Here is a 15,303-nt window from a genome sequence, read left to right as displayed (position 1 = left end):
GCGTGAACTCAGATTGAGCTTGTGATTGGCCTGGTTCTGCCACTGCATGTGTACACTATTCTGTTTTGCACCTTTCAAATTGTGATGCCCAAATCCAGATCATTTATGTAAATGGTGAACAGCACTGGTCCCAGCAACAATCCTCATGGAACATCACTTCCTAGCATTCTGCAGGCTGAGTACCTACCTTTAACCCCTACTCTCTATTTTCTGTTTTGTAGCCATTTGACTATCCGTTCTGCAACTCGTTTCCAGACCTTAATCACAAGTCTGCTGATGCAGTACCTTCTGTCAGGCCTTTTAATTCAAATATATTGCATTTACTGCATTACCCTTCTGTACTCCAATACTTTTTCAAAGAATTTAAGAAGGCTTGTCAAGCATGACATTTTCTTTTGAAATCCCTGCTGACTACATTTCATTATATTTTCAGTTTCTAGATTTTAATACATCTTTGAGTAAGGATTCCATTACCTTTCCCGCCATTGATGTTAAGCTAACTGGTCTATAATTCCTTGGACTTGTTCTGTCTCCATTTTTAAGTGTAGGAATAACATTAGCTGTCCACTAGGTCTCTGGCACAATTACATTTATAAGAATTCATTAGAAAAGATAAGTAATAACTCCTCTGTTATCTCTTCCCCACCTCCTTTTAATATGTATGGATACAGTCCAGCCAGACCAGGGGTTTTATGCTTTCTAGATTTGATTAGTTTATCAATTATCTGCCCCACTTCTGTCTTAAATGTCTTTATATCTTCTTTTGATCTCCACTTCTAATCTTATGTTCATCTGTTGGGCTCCCTGGAAAATGTTGAGGCAAAGTAATTATTTAAATTTCCTCTGAGTTTATCGTGTATTCCCGAGGCCCTGCCTGGATTTTTCTTTTGAGTCTGCAGAATACTTCACCATTTCTCTTTATATTCCTCTAACATTTAACATTCTAGTCCCTTTTTGCCTTCCTAATTGTTTTTTACTTCATTTCTAACCTCTTCATATCCTATTTTGTCATCCTCTCTATTGTCTACGTGCCTAGTGTATACCTTTTTCTTTAGTTTGAGTTTTGGCCAAATGGCTATTCATCTATGGTTTTCTATTATTGGCGAGATTGTTCTAATTTTGTAGTGGAATATAGTTCTCCTGAACTTCATTCAACACCTTTAAATATTTTCCACGGCTGTTGTCATTTATTTTTTCCAGTTTACTTTCCCTAGTTCCATCCTCATCCCATTAAAATCAGCTTTTTCCAATATATAACTTTGCTTTTTGTCTTGCATATGTCTTTCTCAATCATTATCTTAATCTTTATTTTGTTATGATTGGTATTAACTAGATGTTCCCCTGGGCTTATCTGCTCTGCTTCATTTCCCATTACTATATCCAGCAGTGATTCCCCTCTTCTTAGGCTGTTTATTATCTTCAAATACAAGATCTGCAGCCTATCCTACTGAAGAAACTCCTCATTTCTTTAACAGAAAACCCTCACAGCAGTTGCGTTTCATAACAAAATGTGCATCTTACCCTCAGTGCAGTTTTGGGGCAAGTCCATGAAACTCTCATCTGCAGTGCCACTGGCTCTCAGACTGCAGCAAGCGGTGACTCAATGGGACCATAACACATCGGCACCAGGATCGCGAGGAAACCAGGGAGACAATCTTTCCAAACTTACAAGTACTGGAATCACTGTTCCCCACCAATTTCTTCACAGGAAAATATTGCTAATGCAGTTAGCAGTACTGGAACCAGCAAGGAAATTGACTGTTGTCCCTTTTACTTGCCGTTCCTTCCTTTGTGCTTCTGCAGTCTTTCAGTAGGTGGCACTCTTTACACTATAGGGAGACAAGACCAAACCAGTAATTTTTCAGTAATTATGTTTGGATTTATTGAACTCAATTAGTGCCAGTTATCTTTGTGTGATACAAAACAATGAGGATGCTATGCGTCCCCATTTTAGTGCATTGTTTTGTTGGACTTAATATCCATTTCCCGTAGCTGCCTACTTCCCACCGGGAACTATCCAGTGCCCAGGGACTGCCATCCATTTCCCCACTGGGAGCTATTTAGTGTCCACATAACTAGAGAAGAGATTCTACACAAAATGAAAGTTCCAGGCTTCCCGTGAAAAAAATCTTTTATTGTACAGAAATCATTCTATAGGTTCACAGGCTTCACTACAACTGTTAAAAAGTGTGAACAATTCACAATCACGTAGGACCTTTTACACAAGGAAGATAATTCAAACCAGTGCTATACATTGAGCTATTCCAACATTGTCAGAAAAATGTTCCACCTATTGAAAAAGACTTGATGTATTAATTAAAAAGAAATGCTTTCATTCACATGAGAATCAATTGGGTACATTGATCAGCAAGAATCAGCCATTGCACAGAAGCTCCAAAGAGAATCTCAACAACTTAGATTCAACGCTTGGCAGAAAGGGCGATGAACACACGGAACCAAGAGGCAGATCATGCCAACACATTCGAGAGAGAACTGGTCAGATATAGAAACTGGATGGGGGAGGGGGGAGAGGACATGGGGGTGGGGGGGGAGAAGACATGGGGAGGAGGGAGGGGAGAGGACATGGGGGGAGGGTGGGTGTGGAGGAGGGAGGGGGACGGGGAGTCGCGAGAGGGAGGAAGGGGGAGGGGAGGGAGGGGGAGTCGCGAGGGGGAGGGGTGTCACGAGGGGGAGTCGCGAGGGGGGTGTCACGGGGGAAGGAGGAGGGCCGAGAGAGGGAGGGGAGGAGGGCCGTGAGAGGGAGGGGAGGAGGGGTCGCGAGGTGGAGCGAGGAGGGGTCGCAAGGGGGAGGGGAGGAGGGGTTCGCGAGGGGGAGAAGAGCCGTGGAAGAGGGAAGAGGGAAGGGGGAAGCCAAGGGGGATGGGGGGGCCGAAAGGGAGGGGGGTGCCGAGAGGGAGGGGAGGAGGAGAGGTGCAGCGTACTCTTTGAAATTTAATTTAGGCCAGATTATGCAGTGGTTTCTTTCAATCCTGTACATTCCTATGGTATCTAACTCAGGCAGCCCACAAACTCCATCTGTCTGCAAGCTGTGGCCCTAGTGGGGCAGTCCGGCTGGCGTAGGGAGAGGATCATGTCTCGTGTGTGTCCAGAGTCCTGAATGGCCCAATATTTCTGGTCTTTCTGAAGATACACTATACCAGGTCTGAGCTGCCCATTTAGGTGGACATTGTTCACCTCGTGGTAATAAAGAACTCTCCTGGTGTCCCAGGCAACATTTGCCACTCAACATATCCCACAACGACAGGCTAACTGTCTGTGTGACTGATCGCTGTCTGTGGAACAGCCCTGCTGCCCTGTCTGACATACAGTGCACTAGCATTGTAAGCAGCAAACAGAACATGCCACATTCTGACCAAACCTTGCATGTTTGTCAGGTACAGCACAGACTGAGGCACTAAAAAAACATCACTTTAACAACAGTGCCAGTATCCACTGCAAGTGAGACTATCACCTCCAACCACACTAACCTGCTGACTTCTTTGTGTGACAGTGACAAATAGTGAGCCGTTCAGTGATCCAGGTTTGCACACACTAGCATGTGGGCACAGGTCAGTACGACCCATTTCATATTAAGACCCTTACAGGCCACAGAGAGAGGAGAGCCACGTGGATAACTCTAGGAGTCCTTGGATTTGAGAGAATTCCACCAGCTTTTTTTGGCCCTGCTTTTGCCAGTGACAAGATGATGGAACTCAATGAACTGGCTCCCGGTCATTATCAACCTTGTCTTCACATCCCTCCCTTTCTCTCAAACCATCTCCAGTGCGACATCCCTGAAACATACCTGCACTCCTCCAATTCTGGCCTCCTGAACATCCTCAATTTTAATTGTTCTACCACTGGCAGTCACGCCTTCAGCTCTGGAATTCCCTCCCTAAACCTCTCCTCCTTTACGACGCTCCTGTTTGACTATGCTTTTGGTTACCTGCCCTTACTATCTCCTTATGTGGCTTGTGTCAATTATAGTTTAATAGCGAAGAGCCTTGGAACATCTTACTATGTTAAAGTTTTTGTTGAACTAACCCGCTCCACCAAACAATATGAGTCCACTCTCTGAACCAGCTCTGGACACTGATGCCATCTCTTCAATGCTTGGTGCCCTAGCTGAGATTAGCTAACTAAGCACGGACCGAGGACTGAGCCTGACAGGCACTCTCTCTCAATTGGTAGATATATCCCTCAGGTGCTCCATGCAAGGTCTTGCACTTTGTTCTAGTCAAGTATTTGTGCATCAACCATCTTCAACTGAACCATCCCCTAACTCGACAGGTAGCTTTCAGCCCAGTTTGTCCTCTCCCTCCTCCCCACCAGTTCTCCAAATGATGCTCTGTTCAGCCCTTCCCATCTTAATATCACCCTATGGATTATAACAGTGCTACACTATCAGAATCTGGCAGCAAAGTTCTACTGCAAATGTCTCAAAAAATATAGTAGAAATTATACAAATTTACATATTGCCAGATCAAATCTCAGGATGTCCTAAAGCCCTTTGCAGCCCAAGAACTACCTGCAAAGTGTACTGACCATTATCCTGTAGGCAATCACATGCCCAGAGTCCCACAAACTGAGATAAATGACCAGTTCATCTGTGCCAGTTGGTTGTGGGATGATGGTTGGCCCAGGACACTGAGAATTCCCCACTCTCCTTCAACTTGTGTTGTGGGATCTTTTACATCACCAACTCGCACTCAGATACTACCCCTCTCGTGTGGAAAGAACATCCCAAAGGAGGTATTCGGAGGGGTCAGCAGAAGAGGTGGATTTTAAGGAAGGTCTTAAAAGGCGGCGAGGGAGCTGAACAGACATTAGCGAGGGAATTCCAGAATGAATCATCTGCCTAAACAGCTCTTTAGTTTAATCTTTCACACAACAATGCAGCAGCCCCTCCTTCAGTACTGCCCCAAGTGATGGTTCAGGCGCTCAAATCCTGGAGTGGGGTTTGAACCCCAAACTCCTGACGGAGATGTGAACGTGTGACCAACTGAGACAAGTCCATACCTAACGAATGCATTTTTAGGTAATTTTGGAAAATAGTTCTTACTGATGCCAGTCAAGGAAGAACCTACTGGAATTTGAGGAAGGGTTAAACACGGGTTACACGTCATAATCCCTCTTCTTACAGATCCTGATTTACTTGCTGCATATTTCCAACATTTTCTATTCTTAAGAATTTTTTGGGCTCTCTCTTTCTCACCAGTGGCCTGATAAGGGAAGGACACCATGCAAGATGCTGTACAGTGCCAGACTGAACAGGAAAGACCCAGGCTCCATTCTTGACCTGCAATAAATGAGCTGCCCTGAGCCAGCCAACCAGCCTGGGCGGTATGACCGTTCTCGGGTTTCTGCGGGCTAGCGAGGGCAAGGAAAATCAGCCCACTCACTGTCCAGCAATTCCTGCTGATCTCATTGAATGACGGAGCCAGCTGGAGGGGCTGAATGGCCTCCTCCTGTTTGTACGCCAGTCACGGGCATCATCAGGCTGGATGATGATGCCCCTCTATTGTCACTTGCCTGGCCACATCACTATCCAGGCTACTTTGAGAAGAATGGATGCTTGGATCAGGTACCATAGGAATGTCAGTACCTGTGGAATAGTTTGGACAAACGCCACTATACCCTCAATGCCCTCTCTCGTCAGAGATCGCGAAAACTGTCCACTTCAATGTGTTTCTCTGCCCACTCATTCTGTAACTGTTACCCTTGGGATAAAAAGCCCATCGGTCTCTCCTCCTTACTCCCAAACGTCATGTTTAGACTCATATCTCTCAGTAATTGAACACTTCACTGATGGGAACAATTCGTCAATTCCCTTCACAAATCTTGGAAGCTTTTCCAAGATCACCATAAAATCTCTCTCAAGCCAAATTTACCTTCACGTTTACAGATTAACTTACTTCAAAGCTGAATCAAAGACCTGTCGATAGCTCACTATGCAGTGATCGGGGGTATGTGTGCAGGGGTGTACATGTATCTAATACACATCTGTACTTATACACATACAGAAGCTGTGTCCAAATTTGGGGACAGAATGCAACCTCAGTTCGACTCTTGGGATCATCTGAAATGTGGGCAATCATGGTGAACTTGCAGCCGTCTTCTTGTACACACGACGGGCCTGAAATCAGTTCTGATGTATATTGTCAATATCGCTTGGTACATTGGGTGGAGCTGATGATCTCTCCCCTCTTGTGCAATTCACTGAAAATAATTTAGCAAACACCAGTGAGTGATGTTAAAGGACAAGTATAGTAATAAAAAGTATCAGAGGACACGGACGATGATAACTGGAAACAGGGAAGACGTGCAACACTAACCGGCGACAGAGGACACATGGGGCGCTAAACAGCAACAGAGGACATGTGCGGCTCTACGATAACTGGCGATAGAGACGACGCACGGCATTAAATGGTGATAGCAGACATGCGCGGCACTAACCATCTTCGAAGGAGAAGCGCGGCACTAACCGGCAATGGCAGACATGCGCGGCACTAACCAGCAATAGAGAAGCCGCGCGGCACTAACCAGCAATGGCAGACATGCGCGGCAGTCACCAGCGATAGAGGAGACGCATGGCACTAACCGACGATGGCAGACATGCGCAGCACTAACCAGCAATAGCAGAGATGCGCGGCACTAAATGGCGATAGAGACGACTTACGGCACTAAATGGCAACAGAGCCGACGTGCGGCACGACCCGGCAATAACGGACACACGCGGCATGAACCAGCGATAGCGGACACACAGGTCAATAACCAATGACAACAAATTTTTATATATGTAACAGTGCCTCTGCTATCTCATCCCTAATTTTTAATATTTATAGACTCAATCAATCCAGACCAGGGGTTTTATCTTCTCTAAGATTTATTAGTTTATCTCCCTCCTTTCTATCTTAAATGCCTTTATATCTTTTTCAATCTCTTCTGTCATTGTCCACCATGTTAGTCTCCCTAGCAAATACCGAGGCAAAGTTAATATTGAGTATTCCTGCCATTTCCCTATTATGTGAGTTTATCATGTATATCCCTTCGAAGCCCTATCCCTATCCTGATTTTTCTTTTGTTACTGATGTATCTTGCACAATACTTTACTATTTGTTTTTACATTCTTTGATCATTTAATTTTGTGTTGTCTGTCTTTCCAGTGGAATTCTTTCCCAACCTCTTTTACCATCTTCTTTATTTTATATGCACATTGTGTACATGTATTTTTAGTTTGAATCTTGCCCTATCTTACACCTCTGTATTGTGACTGCTATTGCCTAGAAGTTCACCTGCAGTTACTTCCCTTACCTGCTCTACTTCATTTCCCATTACTAGACCAAAATATGAATCCTTTCTTGTTGGACTTCTCACATACTGGATAATAAAGGAGTCCGCTGCACACTGTAAACACTCCATTCTCATTTGTCCTTCACCACATTCTCATCACTTTATTTGGGTGCAGTTGAAATCTCTCATGATTATTCTACATCTTTTCATAGATTTGCTCACATATTTCTTCCACAATTAAGTGGTCTGTAGAACACCCCTATTACTCTATTAGAGAGTACGTGTTGTAATAAAAGGTGTTAGGGGGACACATGCAGTAAAAATAAAAGGTTAGGGGGCATATAATAAATGTGTTAGAGGACAGTCATTAATGAAAAATGAAAGGACATGCACAGTAATAGGTAAAAAGTGACAGAAGACAAGCGTGGTAATTAAAGCTATTGTGTACCCTCTCACCCCTTGTATTGCTGTCTGTGCCCTCTAACCCCTCGTATCGCTGTCTGTGCCTTCTAACCCCTTGTATCGCTGTCTGTGCCTTCTAACCCCTTGTATCGCTGTCTGTGCCCTTTAACCCCTCGTATCGCTGTCTGTGCCCTTTAACCCCTCGTATCGCTGCCTGTGCCCTTTAACCCCTCGTATCGCTGTCTGTGCCCTCTAGCCCCTCGTATCGCTGTTTGTGCCCTCTAGCCCCTCATATCGCTGTCTGTGCCCTCTAACACCCTTTATTACTGCATATCCTGCACACACAGGTATATGAAGACTAAACGAGAGTGTCAAACAGAAATAAACAGCAATCTTAGGATCATCAGCAAACATTTTCTGAAACACAGACTTTGGAACAGGAGGAGGCCATTCAGTCCCTCAAGCCTGTTCTGCCATTAATTTATATTGTGCTTAAAATGTATCTCAAATGCATCTAATTGCCTTGGTTCCTCACACTTACCCATCAAAAATCTATCAGTTTCTCTTTGGTGATGAGAGTCCCAGATTACCCCTTGTGTAAAGAAATGCTTCCTGACATCACCCCTGAATGGCCTCTTATTTTAAAGTTATGCCCCCTAGTACTGGACTGCCCCACCAGGGGAAATTATTTATCTTTACCTGTGCAATCCAATCCTTAAATCATCTTAAACACTTCAATTAGAGCATCCATTAATCTTCAACGTTCAAGGGAATGCAAGCTTATACCTTTCAGCCTGGGATCATTCTGATGAATCTGTACTACACTCTCTCCAAGGCCAAAGCTACATATATCCTTCCTGAGGTACGATGCCTAGAACTCAATGCAGTTCTCCAGGTGATGTCCAACCAGAGCTCTCTATAACTGGAACATAACTTCGTCTCCTTTGTATTACAGCCCTCAAGATAAAGGCTGGCATTCCAGTTTTTTTTTGTACTGTCCACTGGCTTTTAGTGATTTCAACTTGGACCATTAAATCTTTCTGTTCATCCAGCTTCCAATTTTTCACCATTTAGTAAATACTCTGATCTGTCTGCCTTCGGTCCAAAATGGATGACCTCCCACTTTCCCATAGCTCTCCATCTGCCACAGTTTTGCTCACTCACATAATCTATCAAGAGCCCTTTGCAACTTTCTTCTCCCATCTATGCTATTTATGCCACCTATTGTGGTGTCTTCAGCAACCTTCTATATATGGCTCTCACTCCCTCATCAAAGTCATTTATAAATATAGTGAAAAGTTGATGTCCCAGTCCCAGACTGATTCCTGGGGCACACAAGTCGCACCCTGACAATTTGAGGACATACTTATTATTCCCTACTCCCCGTCTCCTACCTCCTCACCAATCCTACATCCAAGCCAAAAAGGCTGCCTCCAATTCCATGCTCTCTTATTTTTGTTAACAGTCTCTTATGTGGAACCTTATCAAATGCCTTCTGGTGATCCATATAAATAACATGCATAGACATGCATTTATCCATCACATTATATTAGCTCCTCAAAAAAATTCAACTAGGTTTGTTAGACATGGCCCACCCTTTATAAATTTACCCTGGCTCTGTTTATCAGTTCGTATTTGTCCGAATGCTCAGTCACTCTGTCCCTAATAACAGATTCTAGTAACTTTCCCACTAAAGACTAACAGGACTATCATTTTCTAAATACATATTGAGCAAATCTGCCTTTTCCTGATGTTTCAATTATAATATAACAGCATCTATATTTGCAGAGTCCACATTATTCTTACCCTCCCCCTTTCTCTTAATGTATTGGCAAAATCCTTTAGTGTTGTCCTTGATATCCCTCGCAAGCTTTTTCTCATATTCCATATTTGTAGCTCTTACTACTTTCTGTGCATCCCTTTGCTGTTCTTTCTATCTCTCCCAGTCCTCTGGGTCTCTACTGCTCTGTGCATTCGTATAAATCCTTTCTTTTTATTTTATACTATCTCTCACTGCCCTGGTTGACCGAGGGTGTTAGATTCTACAAGTGGAGTACTTACTCTTTCGAGGTGTGTACAGGTCTTGTATCCTACCAAATACCTTTTTGAACACTGTCACTGTTCCTCTGTAGTTTTATCCATTAACTGCTCTGCGCAGTCTATTGCGGCCAATTCCTGTCTCATCCCTCCAAAGACAGCCTTCCTTAAATTTAAAACTTTAGTGTGTGACTCATCCTTCTCCCTCCCGAGCCCAATATCAACTTCAATCCCGTTATGGTCACATTATTGACGAATTCAGGCTCATTATTCATCATTATATCTAAGATGGCCTGTTCTCATTTTGCTGAAAATGGAGACATTTTGTTAAAGCTACATATATTAATACACAGGGCCCTGTTCTTTGCAGACAGAAAGAACATGCACATATATTGCGCCTGTTTCAGCTAAACAAAATAAGCCACTGCCATTCACTGGTTCATTCCTCAGGGCAATGCCTTAACCAATCAGAGTCAAGCTGCCTGGTTTAAATTTCAAACAAGCTTGACAGTTAACTGTCAGTCACCATAAGCTGGTGCATTCTCCATGGCAGCATCTCTATCAATCAGAGCCCACTTGCCAGCCAATCAGCACTCTCTTCTCATACAGTATAAATTTGTTGTTTTCCCTTACATTGGTATTCTTGCGAATTGTCCTGATGAGTGCAAGACGAAAAGTTTCAACAAAATGTCTGTTTTCAGCAATACTCAAGTTCTGTACTACCAAACGACTAGTTCTCATTTTGCAGAAAACTGTCCCAAATACTCTTGAGAAATTCACTGTCTTTGGGACTGATCTGTTCTGCTTCCCCCAGTTTGTGAAAATTGAAGTCTCCCGTTATACCCACTTTGCTTTTGCAACAAGTATCTGTGATCTCCACGTTTTATGTATCCCACAACTTTATCACTGCTATCTGTAAGTGTATAAGCCACTCCAACCAAAGTCTTGCATCCTTTGCTATGCCTCAATTCTACCCATAGCGTTTCTCCTGCCTGTTCATCTTACTGATATCCCCTCTCTCGAATCGAGTTCCTGAGCATTATTGATCCTCCTCCACATTTACCAATTTCCCTATTCTTTCCAAAGACCTTCCACCCTGCTATATTTAACACCCAGTCCTGTCCAGCTTGTAGCCAGGTCTCAGAAATGGCCACTACGTCAGACTCATTTAGCTGAATTTGCGCTTCGAATTCAATTGTTACATTTCTCGTGCTACGTGCATTAGTGTGTAGAACTTGTAATTGGACAGTAGGCCCCGTCCTTGCCTTTATTCCCTGATGCTGATTTTAATATGTTTTACCTTATCACATTCCTGGTGTTTTATCACTTCTGTGGTATTCTCATCAGTTATTTTGTGATTTAGTTTTATTTGTTTCTGAACCTGAAATACTTATATTACCTTGAACACTATATATTAATAAGCTGGACATTGCTCCCATCCTTTCTTTTCGTCTTTAGGCGACTTTTATTTTTCTTCCCTCCCCCATGCCATTGGTTTAAAATCTTTTCTACTGCCTGATTTATCCTTTCTGCAAGGACCCTGGTCCCAGCTGGGTTCTGGTGGAGACCGTTCTGGTGTTGTTACAGGCCCCATCCCGTCCCAGTGTTACAGTCCCCCTCCCGCCCTAGTGCTACCGGCTCCCTCCCGTCCCAGTGTTACAGGTTCTCTCCTGCGCCACTAGTGGTCAGTGTCCCACAACCTCACCTGCCCACACCACTGGTTGAACCATGTGTCCACCTTCCTGATGTTTGCCTTTTGCCAATTACTGTGTGGCTCAGGTAATAATCCTGAGATTACCACCCTTGAGGCCCTGCATAGTCATTTAGCTCCTAGCTGCTGATACTCTCTTAGCAGAACCTCCTCTCTTTTCTTTACTATGTCATTGCTCTCGACATGAAAGCAATAACTGGATCTTTTCCTGCCCTCCTTTTTCAAATTACTTTTCATCTGTCTCAAGATAACCCTTACCCTGGTCCCCAGGCAGGCAGCGTACCCTTTCGGGGCTTCCGACCCTTACCCTAGCACCCAGGCAGACAACAAACCCTCCAAGGGCTTTCGACCCTTACCCTGGTACCCAGGCAGGCACCGCACACTGCAGGGGCCTCTGACCCTTACCCTGGTACCCAGGCAGTCACCGCACACTTCAGGGGCGTCCGACCCATACCCTGGTACCCAGGCAGGCAGCGCACACTCCAGGGGTCACCGACCCATACCCTGGTACCCAGGCAGGCACCGCACCCACCAGGGGCCTCTGACCCTTACCCTGGTACCCAGGCAGTCACCGCACCCTCCAGGGGTCACCGACCCACACCCTGGTACCCAAGCAGTCACCGCACCCTCCAGAGTCTCCAACCCTTCCCCTGGTATCCAGACAGGCACCACACCCTCCAGGGGCCTCCGTCGCGACTGCAGAAGATGCTAACTATCTCCCAATAACTACTACCTTTCTATTCTGCTTCTCTACCCCAACTTTGGACTGCCTCCTGCTGCCCTGCTCAACTTTGTGTCAGTCTCTTTCTCTTCACAGGCAACATGTACAGCAACACAGCAGGTGGCTCAGCATCACGTGGACGAGCGACATGCAGGTTAGGGGTCGAGTCGGAACTGTTGTTGAGCCGATGGGAAACACTCAGTCCTAAACCTTTCCCTTTCAGAGATCAACTGACCTGCTGAGAGTGTGTGTGTGTGTGTGGGGGGGGGGGGGGGGGGGGGATGTGGGGTGTGTGTGTGGGGAGGGGGGGGGGGGGGGTGTTTTTTTTCCTTTTTTTATTCATTCATGGGATGTGGGCGCCACTGGCTAGGCCAGCATTTATTGCCTGTCCCTAAGTGCCAATGAGAAGGTGGTGGTAAGTTGTCTTCTTGAACTGCTGCAGTCCATTTGGGGTAGGTACACCCACTGTGCTGTTAGGAAGTGAGTGCCAGGATTTTGACCCAATGACAGTGAAGGAACCGCGATATAGTTCCAAGTCAGGATGGTGTATGGCTTGGAGGGGAACTTGCCGGTGGTAGTGTTCGCATGCATTTGCTGCCCTTGTCCTTCTCGGTGGTAGTGGTCACGGGTTTGGAAGGTGCTGTCTAAGGAGCCTTGGAGCATTGCTGCAATGCATCTTGTAGATGGTACACACTGCTGCCACTGTGTGTTGGAGGTGGAGGGTGTGAATGTTTGTGGATGGGGTGCCAATCAAGCAGGCTATTTTGTCCTGGATGATGTCGAGCTTCTTGAGTGTTGTTGGAGCTGCACCCATCCAGGCAAGTGGAGAGTATTCCATCACACTCCCGACTTGTGTCTTGTAGATGGTGGACAGGCTTTGGGGAGTCAGGAGGCGAGTTACTCACCTCAGGATTCCTAGCCTCTGACCTGCTCTTGTAGCCACGGTATTTATATGGGTACTCCAGTTCAGTTTCTGGTCAATGGGAGCCCCTAGGATGTTGATAGTGGGGGATTCAGCGATTGTAATGCCATTGAATGTCAAGGGGTGGTCGTTTGATTCTCTCTTATTGGAGATGGTCATTGCCTGGCACTTGTGTGCCCACTGCGGCACAGTGGCGCAGTGGTTAGCACAGCAGCCTCACAGCTCCAAGGACCCGGGTTCGATTCCGGGTACTGCCTGTGTGGGGTTTGCAAGTTCTCCCTGTGTCTGCGTGGGTTTTCTCCAGGTGCTCCGGTTTCCTCCCACAAGCCAAAAGACTTGCAGGTTGATAGGTAAATTGGCCATTATAAATTGTCACCAGTATAGGTAGGTGGTAGGGAAATGTAGGGACAGGTGGGGATGTTTGGTAGCAATATAGGATTAGTGTAGGATTAGTATAAATGGTTGGTTGATGTTCGGCACAGACTCGGTGGGCCGAAGGGCCTGTTTCAGTGCTGTATCTCTAATCTAATCTAATCACTTATCAGCACAAGCCTGGATATTGCCCATTTCTTGCTGCATTTCCACCTGGACTGCTTCAGTATCTGAGGAGTCGCAAATGGTGCTGAGCATTGTGCAATCATCAGCGAACATCCCCACTTATGATTGAAGGAAAGTCATTGATGAAACAGCTGAAGATGCGTGGGCCTAGGACACTACCCTGAGGAGCTCCTACAGTGATGTCCTGGAACTGAGATGATTGACCTCCAATAACCACAACCATCTTCATTTGCGCTAGGTATGACTCCAACCAGCGGAGAGTCTTACCCGATTTCCATTGACCTCAGTTTCGCTAGGGCCCCTTGATGCCATACTCGGTCAAATGCTGCCTTGATGTCAAGGGCAGTCACTCTCACCTCACAAGTTCAGCTCTTTGGTCCATGTTTGAACCAAGGCTGTAATGAGGTCAGGAGCTGAGTGGCCCTGGCAGAACCCAAACTGAGCGTCACTGAGCAGGCTACTGCTAAGCAAGTGCCATTTGATGGCACTGTTGATGACACCTTCCATCACTTTACTGATGATCGAAGTAGACTAATGGGGCGGTAATTGGCCGGGTTGGACTTGTCCTGCTTTTTGTGTACAGGACATACCTGGGCAATTTTCCACATTGCTGGGTAGATGCCAGTGTTGTAGCTGTACTGGAACAGCTTGGCTAGGGGCACAGCAAATACTGGAGCACAACAGGTCTTCAGTACTTTTGCTGGAATATTGTCAGGGCCCATAGCCTTTGCAGTATCCAGTGCTTTCAGTCGTTTCTTGATATCACGCGGAGTGAATCGAATTGGCTGAAGTCTGGCATCTGTGATGCTGGGGACTTCAGGAGGAGGCCGAGATGGATCATCAACTCGGCACTTCTGGCTGAAGACTGTTGCAAATGCTTCAGCCTTATCTTTCGCACTGATGTGCTGGGCTCCCCCATCATTGAGGATGTGGATATTTGTGGAGTCACCGCCTCCAGTTAGTTGTTTAATTGTCTACCACCATTCACGGCTGGATGTGGCAGGACTGCAGAGCTCAGATCTGATCCGTTGGTTATGGGATCACTTAGCTCTGTCTATCGCATGCTGCCTAAGCAGTTTGGCAAGCAAGTAGTCCTGTGTTGTAGCTTCACCAGGTTGACACCTCATTTTGAGGTATGCCTGATGCTGCTCCTGGCATGCCCTCCTGCACTCTTCACTGAACCAGGGTTGGTCTCCTGGATTGATGGTAATGGTAGTGTGGAGGATATGCCGGGCCATGAGATTACAGATTGAGGTCGAGTACAATTCTGCTGCTGCTGATGACCCACAGCGCCTCATGGATGCCCAGTATTGCATTGCTAGATCTGTTTGAAATCTATCCCATTTAGCACAGTGGTAGTCCCACACAACACGACAGAGGGCATCCTCAATGTGCAGGCAGGACTTCGTCTCCACAAAGACTGTGTGGCGGTCACTCCTACCAATGTTGTCAGCGAGAGATGCATCTGCGGCAGGCAGAGTGTTGAGGATGAGGTCAAATCTGTTTTTCCCTCTTGTTGGTCCGCTCATCACCTGCTGCATACCCAGTCTAGCAGCCATGTCGTTTAGGACTTGGCCAGCCCGGTCAGTAGTGGTGCTACCGAGCCACTCTTGGTGATGGACATTGAAGTCCCCCACCTTGCGCCCTTGCTACCCTCAG

General features: G+C 45.9%; 1 protein-coding gene across 3 annotated transcripts in view; it reads right to left on the bottom strand.

Moving 5' to 3' along the window:
* Positions 1-2,113: 2,113 nt before the first annotated feature.
* LOC137346275 (zinc finger SWIM domain-containing protein 1-like) overlaps positions 2,114-15,303 on the bottom strand; it is a 66,278-nt gene continuing 53,088 nt past the window's right edge. For all 3 annotated transcript variants that reach the window (XM_068009740.1, XM_068009742.1, XM_068009741.1), the window contains exon 8: positions 2,114-6,219. In XM_068009740.1, the coding sequence (XP_067865841.1) occupies positions 6,143-6,219 (77 nt within the window). In that variant the 3' untranslated portion in view covers positions 2,114-6,142. The remainder of the gene's footprint in view (positions 6,220-15,303) is intronic.

The sequence above is a fragment of the Heterodontus francisci genome, chromosome 29 (assembly GCF_036365525.1).
Source record: "Heterodontus francisci isolate sHetFra1 chromosome 29, sHetFra1.hap1, whole genome shotgun sequence".
NCBI lineage: Eukaryota > Metazoa > Chordata > Chondrichthyes > Heterodontiformes > Heterodontidae > Heterodontus > Heterodontus francisci.
Note: the sequence above shows the minus strand (reverse complement) of the source record. Positions and strands in the feature narration are given on the sequence as shown.